The sequence below is a fragment of the Echeneis naucrates genome, chromosome 1, assembly GCF_900963305.1.
Source record: "Echeneis naucrates chromosome 1, fEcheNa1.1, whole genome shotgun sequence".
NCBI classification, from domain to species: Eukaryota; Metazoa; Chordata; class Actinopteri; order Carangiformes; family Echeneidae; genus Echeneis; species Echeneis naucrates.
The window spans coordinates 15583719-15596735 of NC_042511.1; the positions used below are offsets into that span (position 1 = coordinate 15583719).

Here is a 13017-nt window from a genome sequence, read left to right on the forward strand (position 1 = left end):
TATCACCACCACTAAATCCTTGCAAGAAACCGTGTCTGGAAGCAAAAGAAAACTTACATACAGCACCTTTCAAGCTTATTTTAAAGTAAGACATCCTTAACGCTTACAGAAAAATGAAAATCTAAAAATCAATAATTCCATGAAAACTTTGTGTTTGATATAAGTAAAAGATCCAGAACTACTAAAGACAATTACAAAAAGACCTTGCAGAGGGATTGTTTTATCAGCTTTTGTTTTGCGGGATGCAGCTAATGAATATTTTGATTGCCGTAACTGTAGCGTAATCTGAAGATTTGTTTGTTTGATGAAGTCAGAAAATTGTGACCCATGTCTTCAAATACCAAAAAACCAAAACTCAACAGCAATAATATTCGAACATTTAAGAAATCATAAAATGATTCAATATTGGCTTAGATGTGTAAAGTATAAATAAAATGACTAATAATAACAAATGTAAATGTTGCCGAGGTCATGAATTATTTTACTGTTCAAAATAGCTTTTTCCAACATTTTCCAACTAAATCTAATATCTGTGCTAAACCAGATTTTGTGTGTCTTTCCACATAAACATATCTCAATTGTTTGTTGCACATCTGCCAGAAGCACCAGGTGTGCATCTCCTCACCCAGAAAGGCGGAGGGGGAAACGGTGCCGTTGCTACGGGAGACCATGACACTGATCCCTGTTTCAATGAACGGTACGGAGAAGTCGATGACCTCTGACCTCTCCTCGTTGATGGTGAGCGAACCAACTGCCATGTGGGCATTCTTCAATACCACCTGTGAGTCGACCGCAGATTGACAGACAGGAGGGAAACACGAAGGGTCAGTGGCTGTGCAAAGTAAGATAATCCACAGGAAAGCAGTGAAAAACATCAGAGTGAAATCGACGTGATAATTGGAAAAGCACTTCAGTGCAACTGTTCTTCGTCAAGCCACAATCTCTGCTTCGCGTTTCAGAAGCTGCTTTGGTCGAAGGAAATGAGGGTGAGAAGGGGCTCATTCTCATGATTAGGTCCGTGCTCCCAGTGCTCCCTCTTCGTTGGGATGTTCAGGTATATTTAGCTCTAAGTTTCTGGAGCCTTGGGCCATGAAAAAAATAGAGCACGAAAGACTGTAAATAAGAAAACACGTATGCCACAGCGAGCAGTGTTCCTACTGTATGCAGTGTTTTACCCCTGCTTGTCACACTTCCTTGTCGAGGCCTGTTCTCTCTTTTCCTCCCTCTCCCTCTCCCTCTCATTCTGTTTTCTGTTTGTTGTGCCCTCTCCCACCGTTCAAATTAAATCATTAGCTACTTGCTTCAGCATTAAAGGATGTGGATTAATGCATCCATGCATGCGTGCGCTACACATTAGCATGGTCCATACAGTATATCAACGGAATATTTTTTATTTTTAACTCAGTCTACAGAGGGTCAACTGCAAATGCTATAATTTTAAATTACACATCTCTACTCATCTGCGTTCTTCAGATATTTATAAAGCTGCTGTCCTAATCATTTCAGTTGGACATCACATTGATTTGTGAAGCTGTGTTTGTGCTTGATATCTAATATGTAATGTGTGCACGAGAGAAGTGGGTCTTTCCCTGAGGCTCCTCGCTCCCCCTCTCTCACTCTTTTTCTCTTTCCCATTTACGCTCTCACTCTCTCTCTCTCTCTCTCTCTCTCTTTCTCTCGTGTCTTTTTCTTTGTCCAGCCCTGATTACAAGCCTCATCATCCTCCTCCCAAGGTTTTGAGGAGCTGATCAGAGCTGCCCCTCAGGCCAGGTTGTGGGGAACAAGTGCTCCATGGCATGACAACGACATGGAGAGACTAACAGAAATAAAGAGACATTCAGACAAATTCATTTGCCTCATGGTAAAAATAAATTCCTGTAGGCACAAAAGTCATTTTCTCAGCTATAGAAGCAATTGAATTAGTTTAATTACTCTATTTATTTGATTGTTTAACTGGTTCATTTTGAAAGATAATTTTGTCGGAGCTTTGTATTAATATTGTTAAGAGAGGCAAATTACAAACTGCGTAACAGTAAAACTGTGGAGATAATAAGAGCAGGAAAACTGATGAAGAAATGATATATGCATGGAGCGAGAGATAGAGAGAGCTGTACTGTATTTGGTTTAAATTACCACAGTTTAATCCTCTGGTCGCAGTATTGCCTGCAACAGACCAACATCAAACTTTACTTCGGCACAGGTGGCTGTCACAAGCTGAAAAATGTTCCATTGGTGCAATTTCTCAAAAAGGTTTTTTTTTTTTTTTTTTTTTCAAATGACTTCGATCAGACCACATTAAACAAAAGCAGCTTGAAAACTGGATTTCATTTATTTTGATCACAACTTCCCTAACTCCAAAAAAAGACCTGCTTGCACCTGAAAGTGCTCTCTCTTTTGGACTGTTTTTGGATTTGTATGACTTTTTTATTTTAAAAGTGTCTTCTGGTTGTGTCACTTTGTCCAGTTTCCCTCCAGTGTGATTGTCTCGCCTGCCCTAATGTGTTAACACCTGCGTCCTGTTACCTGCTCCCCCTTTGTGTATTTAGCCTCTGCCCCCTGTTGAAGTGGCAGTTTGGCTGTTCTGCCACAGCGGAGTTCCTCCTGTGTCTCATACTCCTGTTCCCTTTTGCTGTATTACCTGATTTTCAGTTTTATTTCTATTCAGTAGCCTCAGTGGTTTGGTTTAATAAATCAATGAACAGCCTGCTTGTTGTGTCTGCACTTTCATTTTTAAGCTGCTCCTTCTTCCTGGTGTTGGACTTGATTGAGAACACTTCACATTTCTTCTTCTAAACATCATCTCTGTTCTATTATTCATTAAATGCATCTCAAAGAAGAATCCCCCGACTACAAACCAGTGAAACTGACAATATCAATATCAATATCAACAATATCAGAACTAGTTTATCTGAAAAAGCCGCAACAAATGAAGTGATTGCATTAAAGACAGAGATTTCCTCACCTCACCAACCATTCCATTCCATGTCCCATTAACCTTCTTGCCGTGTTTGCCATTGGTGACCAGGTAGAGGTCGTATGTAAACTTCACTGTCTTGGCGATCTTCTTCAGGATGTCAATACAGAAACCTTTGCAACAGCGCTTGATGTAAATCCCAGAATCACCTGTGTGGTTGCTGGTGGATGATGGGAGGGGGAGAAGGAAGGAGAATAAAAATTCTACCAGACTGAAACACAAACATTAAACGCTTCAAACAGCAGGAACTGGTCAGTGAAACCGGCAAAATTTACACACAGTACATATTGATCACTGCCAGAACATCATCTCTGGCTCTGGCTCACTACAATCCACACAAAATCTGAAATTCAAAATATGACATCAGCCACTGCCCCCCTTACTGTTCTTTACGTGTACTAGGACTGCTGTGATATTGCAGTATGGAAGACACAACCACACTTTTTCCAGCGCCTCCGAAAGACTTGAATTTAAATTCCACAATTCGTGCAGCACAAATTTATTCGAGCACAAACAAACAAGTTTACATATTGTCTCAATTATACATTAATGTGGGGGCTAAGAATAAGAATAAAGCACATCGAGTAACAAATTTGAGCAAATGGCGAGTCATCAATTAGTGGGTTGTTTTGGCTCACAACAGTTACAGGTGCATAACAGCTGTGGCTAACAACACAATAGCAGCTTTGGCACAGTTAGAGGATGTTGCCAGTGCCAGACCAAGGACAAATGTGTTTGTTTTAATGTGTTTTGTATTCCCACAAGGGTGTGTCAGCATACAGTTGTAGACAATTGTTGGTTTATGAATTCAGCTCCTGCAAGTGAACAACCTTCATTATTACTGAGATAAACCGCACTGTAGCAAACGAAATGAAGTGAACATGGGTTTATCTCTCCAGCACAAAGGCTTTGTCCACATATTTCTGCTGTTGTGCATACAAGGACAAATCTGCACAGCGTCGAGCACCTGGCTCAGGGAATATTTTTTGGTTGGAAAGAAAGCCTTGCATATTCTCGGTGGCATATTTCTGCCTTTCCATGAAAACGCTGTGTGTTAGGATGTCCGTGAAGGAAGAGACAGACAGAAGGAGGGGACAAAGTGGGAATAGAAGAATGGACAGGGCGAAAGATCAGTCAATAAGAAAACCACTGAGCCAGAAGATGTAGGACGGCCTCAGGAGGTCTCAGGTAGCCCAGTGATAGAAAAGGAGACCAACGAGAACAATTCATTATCACACACACCAAGGAGAGGTAGATAGCAAGCAGATCAGGGTGAAAAGGCAGTGAAGGGAGAAAAACAGTGACACAATCTGCAGAGTACAGTCAAAGTAATCACATGACACTAATAGATTGTCAACAAAATAGATTATAGTTTTAAAACCCAGTGAGGAAAAAGGCAGTTGAATCATTACATTGGGCTTATTTGATCATGAAATACAGAACAGAAGAGCCAAGGAAGAAAAAAAAGTGGGCAGTTCAGGAAAATGTAAAATAATCCGCGGCCATGAATGCTCGTCTATCAGCAGGCCTTTTTTTTTTTTTTTTTTTTTTTTTTTTTACGAAAAATGGATCAGTTTGTACAAATAGCTTATTATCTACAATTTGCATAATATTACCTTTAGCTACAAATGCAGCTGTCTGTGTTTTATGTATTATTATACCTAACTAGCAATTTCCAATGTGTCACAAGACCCATGACTTTTGATAAGAGCAAAAGGTAATAAACCATTATCAGAGAAGTTTCAAGTCATTCACTTTTCAGTATCCCTGTATAAATCAAGTTCAGTTTCCTTTGAAGGACTCAACTGTAGGATCGTCATCTGGATTCACACCAACGAGTCATTAACCCCAGCCAACTTAAAACTCTCACCTGAGTTTAAGTTGTTTGCGACACGGAACAGTGTTCCTCATGCAGGTCCCACTAAGTGGGTCCACGTCCTCCACAATGACAAAAGGCGCCTCCTCCAGAGTTACGATGGACAGGTGATCCTCCCGCTCTGCCGCCCCAGAGTACAGCTCAAAGCGAGGCCACACGTGGTACCTCATCGTCAAAGAGCCTCTCTCCCACTTGCCAACCTGCATGGTTGAGTGGGAGGAGGGATGTGAGTTACACAGGCCACTGTAACACGCACTTGAAGTGCCAGAGAGACATTCCAAACTAAAAAGTGATGGAGACATCGCAGAGGGGGAAAAAAAAAAAAACAACAACACACAAAGTGAGTTAAAATAATAATAATAATAATAATAAAAAAAAACAGGGGATGGATCAGAAAAAAGATATGAACTAGGTGTAGCAAGTGGATGATAGACAAGGAGAGAAGATATTTACCCTGTCCCACTGTCTGTCCTTGTCTAGAAGGATGATGACCAGCTTGGGGAACATCTGGTGACCCTCTTCACTAAATGACAGGTTTCGGCCTTCAAATGTAACATTCATGAGGTACCTGAAAATGAAAATTCAAGTTGGAGTTACAAATATCTACATGTCTACTGTTTTGAGAACTAAATGTTCAGCATTTAGACTTTCAACATTATTTCCTACCGATGATTCAGGCTACAAGGTGCATAATGTGTATAAATAATTAAAGGCTTCTGACAAAATTGAGTTTGTGGTGAAAATTATAAATATTTAAAGAACTGGCACGAGAGGCTGGAAATTACCTGAACATATTGCAGATTTTACGTATATTGGAAGTGACCATTCTTTAAAAGCTGCTTGAAATCGTTTTTAGGCCGGTTACGGGAAGTAAAATCTGCTGTGAGGACGAACAATCTTGGAGGCATGTTAGCATTCATTTATAGTCCACTTATTTTACATCTGGTGACAGTAGGTCAAATGTTCACTCTGTTTTGGCTTTAGGTAAAGCCTATAGTGTAGGCTCTAGCAGGTCCTGAGGGAAATTCAGCCAGCTAGACATTATGTGGGTTGGCCTATGAGCTGATCAGCAGCAGTTACAGCAAATTACATTGCAAAATGGAACAAAAACAATGACGCTGAAGGCCTTAAACCAAATCAGACAATTAAAGACACTAAAACGCTAGGTAGGGTCAAGTGATATTTTCTCTGTGGTTCATCATAGCAACACAAGCATTTCTTTCAAAAATCAACATTAAAATATAAATTATTAGTGCAGTTTTAAGTGCAAAAGCTTACCGGCGTACCGGCAAAGACCTATGTTGTAGGTATAAGCTGCTGGTATCCACGCCGAAGAAGTCACGAGCGCTTTTCATCAATATTCTCAAATGTCTTGAACAGTGAAATGTTGAGCCAAAACATTTCAATCACACAGCGTACATGGCTGGTATTAATGGTGAGTCAGCGCTGTCAACGCTTGGCACTATAATATTAGTGATGTCCTGAAATGTGTTGGGTCAGAAAATATCAAAACGATATCGCCATGTATAATATCTGACACCCACAGGCTTTACATTACCATTTGAAAGACACAGCATTGACTCTTGTTTACCTTATTAATTTGTGTTTTAGTATATATTATTTTGTTTCTGTATTATACCTTTTCAAGACTGAAGTCCTGAGGCAGGTTAGTGTGGCGATTTTAAAACAGCTGGTTAATCATAAAATGTGGATTGACCTGAGAATGGAACCAAGAGAAATCCTCATTTGAATTTCATTGTTATCATTCTAATTATTATTATTATTACTTGTAATAGTAAGTAACCTTTATGCCAGCGATATGTTGTTAATAGAAGCACAGAATTCAACTACACAATCCCATTATGTGCTTACTAAAATATGGGACACTGGCGTTCGTGCTGCTTTTCAGCAATTAACTAACTTAGTTTAATATATGACAACAGTCGAAGGACCACAATGACACTGTCAGAATAAGTGAGAGCAGAGGGGAGTGAAGAGAGCACCAAGAAGCCAGAAGATTAAGAAGAAGAGGAAAGGAGGAGTAAAGTATTAATTATCTGTGTGATCATATATCAGGAAATCTGTGTGTCAACAAGTACACAGCAGTGGCAGATAAGCTGGACTCATCTTTCCCTCTATCTGCTGCCTCATTCCTTCACTTTTCCTTGTCCTGATCTGTGGGCTGCCATCACCATGGAGATGCTCTGCCTCTGAAACAATCCACCGGAGAAATAAATATCTTGTCTGAATGCAAGGAGTGAGGGGCTGTGAGGGTGTGTGTGTGTGTGTGTGTGTGTGTGCGTGCACGCGTGTGCCTCTGCGTGTATATGTGTGTGGTGCTGTGTGCTGTCTTTTTAGAAGAGGCGCCGAGCACATTTTATCCATTATCATCTCCAACCGAGTCAGTGTGAAAATAAAACAATAAATCTATTCACAAATGAACAAAAAATGCAGATGGCGACAGATGAACAATGGCCTAAAAGTTACTCAAGACTGTATTGCAAGTGTCCGACTGGAGCGCTGAGTACCTCTATCTGGAATGTCTTCATCTATATTTAAATCCCATCCCACATACACACAGAGATCGAAGTAATGCTACATGCTCGGACGAAGTCGATAGAATGACTCAAACCTCCACGAAATGCCTATTTCTGCACATTGACTGGCTAGCACACTAAAAGTGCCGTTCTGCACATGTAACATGGGATGAGCCTCCTAATAATCTCAGTTTGAATGGGGCATCAAAAAGATCAGGACGATGAGGGTGGAAGCTCGCCACGTCCAACTTGTTTCCGCCTTGATGCCGTGATCGCCCACGTGACCAGTAGCAAACTGTGTGTGTCTCGTCATGACAGGGAGACACTTGCAAATGTACGCAAAACTGAAACGCGGGGACGCAGTGGGGATTTTAACACCGGTATAATGTAATGCAATGTGTTGCCATGGCACCCACAACTACAGCAATTTTCAGGCAATCAGATGTGTTGCCATGGGAACAGTAATCTCAGAGAGGCTGGTTGAAAAGGAGATAGAGACGCAGAGGAAAGGAGCATTTCTCAGTCTAAAACTGAGTGTTAACGCGCCCCTCGCGCCGTCTCTCCCTTTCAAATCAATCTTTCGATCTCATCTCCAAGCTGCACATCAAACGTCACATAAATAGATTCCTTTGTCCGTATATTAACCGGTACCTCGACAAAGACTGCAGCGTGCTGTGAATTTACAGCAAAGGAGGTCGCTCTGTTAGTCATTTTGTAGCCCTGTAGTATTGATGTAGCTTTTATGTGCTGTTTGATCCCCTCTCATGTCGGTATTCCCCCTCTGACTCTACTGGAGGAAAAAATACTGGGATGAGCAACACACAGAACCTCATGCAGCTTCATCACAGCCATATGCAGTGCTTGTGTGCGCCTTGCTCACCAACTGCTCCTCAACTAATCACTAGCTGTGAGGGGAATTTGTTTTTTAGTTACAGAGACACTGAATCATCAGCGGCATGGGCACAAACCCCTCTTTTCCCCTCACATCTCAATTTGATAAGAATGCCTTTTTTCTCATAGAAAAATAGTCAGAGGTCACAAATGTTTCCGTCACTGCAATGCGGGGACATAGAAAAGTGAATTTGTTCTGTGTGTATATGGAATTATGTAGTGCACATTCACACAGACACACACACACACATATACATAGTGTGTATCAGGTTTGGGTGGATGACTCACAATTTGGGATTACTGCAGAAGATCGGCTCTGAAGAGTCACAGGTACCGATGAAATGTGTACTATTCATCACAAGTCTCGTTGCATAGAAGCAGTGTCTCTGCGAGGAAACTCGAACTATGGTTGTAATTTTTCCTTCTTTTTTTTTTTAATCATGATAGAAACTTAATGCACTAATTAATGTACATTAATGTACTATACTCATTTTACTGATTCAGTTATTGCTGGTTGCAGAGAGTGCTGAACACGACGCGCAGAGAAGATGTGAGACTCAGAGAGTCTTTGAGCCGCAGCCTTTAATGAGTGATTCCAGGAGTTCCATGTGATCTGGGCCCATGAGGACTCCTGTTGAGCAGGAGAAATCAAATAGCTACCTGTGGAGACTGGAGCACTGTATCAGAGACAGCCATTTAAAATGTGCTTAACAGACAAGGACGCTGACTTTCTACAGCCCACAACATTCACGCAGGATTTTTCTATTAATACTAAACATCTAGTTTTTCTTCCCAAAGTCAAGGTAAAGTCATTGGGGAAAACGTGCCTTTAATAGTATATGAACAGCCATGACTAAAATTAGATCCATACAGAGATGAGTTGAATTTGACATGAAAAAGAAAAGTTTCTATATGCTCTGATGATCGCTTTCTCCAGAAAACTCCAAAGCGGACTTTTCTTCTGATAGGCTTCTGTTTGACTGATAATTTGTTTTGCTTTGTAAAGACGTGCAAATGACGGTACTATGACTGAAATGTTTGATTTTAGTACGTGAAGAGCCCCTTTGTCTTGTTTTGTTAGGGCATGGGAAGGATTTCCTTCAGTATGGTACTGTTTATCTTGGCCACAACTTTTCCGAAAGCCTGGATTCAAGAGTTTTTTTGTTCGTTTGTTTGTTTGTTTGTCTATCATCCAACAAAAACCAAACTTCTGACTGAAAATACTATCAGCCTTGTCTTACCTCATTATAATGACCTTATCGGAGATATATGAACTTATCTACTTTAATCAAAGTAGTTTAGGGTAAAAATATATAAATTTGATGAATAATTTTTAATAGCTAACATAAACAAATATGATTGAACATCTTAGCTCTGTGTGGTTAGCTCAGCAGTGCTGCAGGGAGCATCAACTCAACCCCAAAAACACTAAATTCAATATTACAAATAGCTATTGGCCATGTACAGAAGATTTGCAAGCCAAATTTTAGTCTGTGGTACATTTTTTCTCAGTCTTTGGAGAAAAATAAAGAATATCCAACGTCATTTCAATGGAAACATTTGGTATCAGTCCCACAGAATCAAAAAGCAGAGATTTATTTCTGCGCATCTAGCAAAAGTTTGAAGATGAAATAAAAAAAAAAACAAAAACATTTTCCATGAACCTCAATCTCAACAAACAAAAATGTAATTCAAGTGCCATCCATTTTTTCCAACCTCATTCATAATGCTAGAGAACTTCAAAAAGGAGCTGAGGGAAAGAATGTGCAGACGAACCACGCCGAGGCACGGTCATTTGCGCCGTAGATGTTCAAAAGCACAAGAAATGGCCAGCTTGGCTTCTCATAAACAGAGCTAGGATTTATGAGACAAACACTTTTACTGTGCCCATTGAGAAACACAATACCACTACTTTCCCGCAGCATGAAAAAATACTTTAAAGGTGAAAGCGAGTAATGCGCATGAGAGGCAGCACAAGTGTCAGATGCCCTGCAGAAATGTCTGTCTACAAAGCTCTGCTGAAAGGCTCGGACCGAGCGCACGGAAGGCAGCCTGCAGACATGAAGACAAATGTCTCGTATGATCACATTAAAGAAGAAGGGAAAAAAAAAGACACTGCAAAATATTCATCATTTCTTTCATCACATCTGCCTGTTTGTCTGTGTGTGCCAGCGCCGGTATTTAAGAAGAATTTTGGACACGAGCAACACGCAGAGGAAAATAAATCATAAAAAAAAAACAAAAAAAAACCAAAACATCCCTGTTTCTGCAGCATCCACTCACAAATAAGCTCCTTGGTGCCTCAGCCAAAACCACTTGGAGCACATTTTCTCATTATCCCAGAGTTCCTGTCCGCTCTGTAAGGCAGGAGACAATGGATCCCCTCTAGAGCTTCTTTGCGTGTGTGTGTGTGTGCGTGCGTGTGTGAGTCTACGTGTATGTGTGTAGTTACTTTGTGTTGAAGCATGAGTGCTTGCGGTACATGTATGTTTTTATGTGTGCTTGCTTCTTTGTGTGTGCCCTATTAGGTCAAGAAGCCCTCAAACAAATTTGAGAGCGTGACTCATGAAGACTTCCCATCTCCATCCATCAGCGCTGAGAGGATGGCATGCTAATCCAGCAAGCATGCAGCGCACCGTGGCCCGTAGCGATACAGGGCCATGCAGAGACATATGGCCTTATTATTGCTTTTGTTCTGGGGGTGAGGGGATGGAATAGGTGGAATTATGTGACGGTTTGTGTGGCAGGCTGTTTCTGGCCTCTGTGGTCACCACCAAGACCCACCGATCCTAAATCTCAGGCTTTGCGAAGGCAAATGGTGAAATATTTCATGGTTGGTTGGAAAACATACATTCACATCAGGGCACTCAACACATTCACAGCGCGCGCACACACACACACACACACACATATACATAGCAAAGCAGTGTCCCAGGTGTGTGCCTGAAGGATGATTGAGCGCTAACCTTGTATCTGATAGTGCCCGTTGGGGACTCAAATATTCATGGTTGCTGTGTTATTGTTATCTCAGTCCTGTTGGTGACACAATCCTAGACTGCACGCACAAGCGCTCCCGATATTAAAAACAGAAAGGCTTGTAAAGACACAACCAAAATTTACAGTCATTCATCAACCACAGCCAAGAGATTAATACAGCAGCAGCAGCAAAAGTTAAATTTTCCCCAGTTCATCACATGACTCAAATTCTAATTTATTACAAAAAAGACATGAAATATTAAAGATGAAAAAAAGAAAAAAGAAAAATGAAATGAAGGCAGGCTTTTTATTCTGCATTTGTAATAGAATATGGCATGAGTCATTTATTTAAGGGGCTAAGTCCTATAGAGCTGTTAAATGCCATGCCATAACAACATGTATGTGTTTTTCTGCATCCTAGTGATAACCCCACTGTTGTTCCTTTGCCCCCCCTCTATGAATCCAGTTGTCCCCAAGCATTCAATTAGCTGTGGAATCTCTGATCGATGTGAACTGTAAAATCATGCCGTATGAAGTCAAATGGGGATTAATTATTGAATACCAATGCTCCTGCTTGTTCTGTAATGTGCTGAAAAGCAAAACAAAGAGGTTTAGAGGAAACGGAGGAGTAGGATGTTTTCCTTTAAAGATGGCTGTGGGTTAAGTTCCAGATAAGACAGCATGTTATTATAAATCTCAGAGTTATTGTGTTTACTCATCTTGTGTTTTAAGTTTGTATTGGTTAAACAAATTCAGCTTCTCCTTAGGGAGGATGTCTGTATTTTTAGTGCTTGTGTGTGTCTACACTTTTCAGTACTTGCTTTGATATGATGCTTTAACACCTAGTTTTCTATGTCAGTATGTCTTTCAGCCCATATTTGGGCACTCTGCAGGATGCCCAACAGAAATTTCACGCATAAAGAGCTTTTTTAAAAAGCAGGTGAAAAAGGCTCATTGCGTTTGCTCTTTTTTCGCAGCAGTTTGTTTGTCTTCCCTAGACCCAGGTTCATGAACAAAACCAAATTTCATCAAAAAAACAGATTGCAGCGTGCCAGGAAATGATGTGTGCTGAAAGTAACACATAAAAACAGCTAATACACGTGGGATTGATAATGACAGTGGCAAATTTATCACTGGAAATCTGGATTGGTTTCCAAAACAATGAATGCTCAGTTTCACACTGTCATAAGCAAAAGACGTTTTATCTTTCCTGCTCAACAACATCGGAACAACAGCATCTGAACAGATGACTGTTGCGAACAGGTGCTATTTTACATGCTTCGATTTAAAACCAGAAACACAGAGATATATGCATGGAAATATCACCTGAATCCAGAATCTCTTTTTTGCGTTTCCTTTTAATATATTGTGACTGTTTTGAGGAATTTTGTCCTGTGATGGCCAACCATGGTTGATATTGATATTTTATGCTATCCATTCAAACTGTACACATAGGTGGAGGGGAAAAAGTGGACTTCATAAAGAAGCGGGAGACGAGGTATCGCTTAAATTTGATAATGCACGCATTTCAGGCAATGACTCCTGGAGGACATTCATTGTGCTGCGCTGGGCGACAGCAGGGACAGAAACGGTTGTGACAAGAATGAAAAAAAAAAAAAAAAAAAATGAGGGTCAGATGGAAAGCGTTGAACTAAGTTACTTTTTCAGCTGTACCCAGCTGGCCAGTCACAGTGCCACGCTGGTGGGAATGTGGATTTGGCAGTTTCGGGGATTGTGACATCATACAGGTAGGAAAGGTGGGG

At 40.7% G+C, this 13017-nt stretch overlaps 1 protein-coding gene across 1 annotated transcript in view; it reads right to left on the reverse strand.

Annotated features, from left to right (window-relative positions):
• The window catches only part of grin2bb (glutamate receptor, ionotropic, N-methyl D-aspartate 2B, genome duplicate b), a 58415-nt gene that overhangs the window by 15734 nt on the left and 29664 nt on the right, over window positions 1-13017 (reverse strand). Inside the window, exons 5-8 of the mRNA XM_029504087.1 lie at window positions 5304-5418; window positions 4845-5050; window positions 2963-3134; window positions 626-779 (exon numbers count right to left, since the gene is read on the reverse strand). Of these exons, the coding sequence (XP_029359947.1) occupies window positions 626-779; window positions 2963-3134; window positions 4845-5050; window positions 5304-5418 (647 nt within the window). The remainder of the gene's footprint in view (window positions 1-625; window positions 780-2962; window positions 3135-4844; window positions 5051-5303; window positions 5419-13017) is intronic.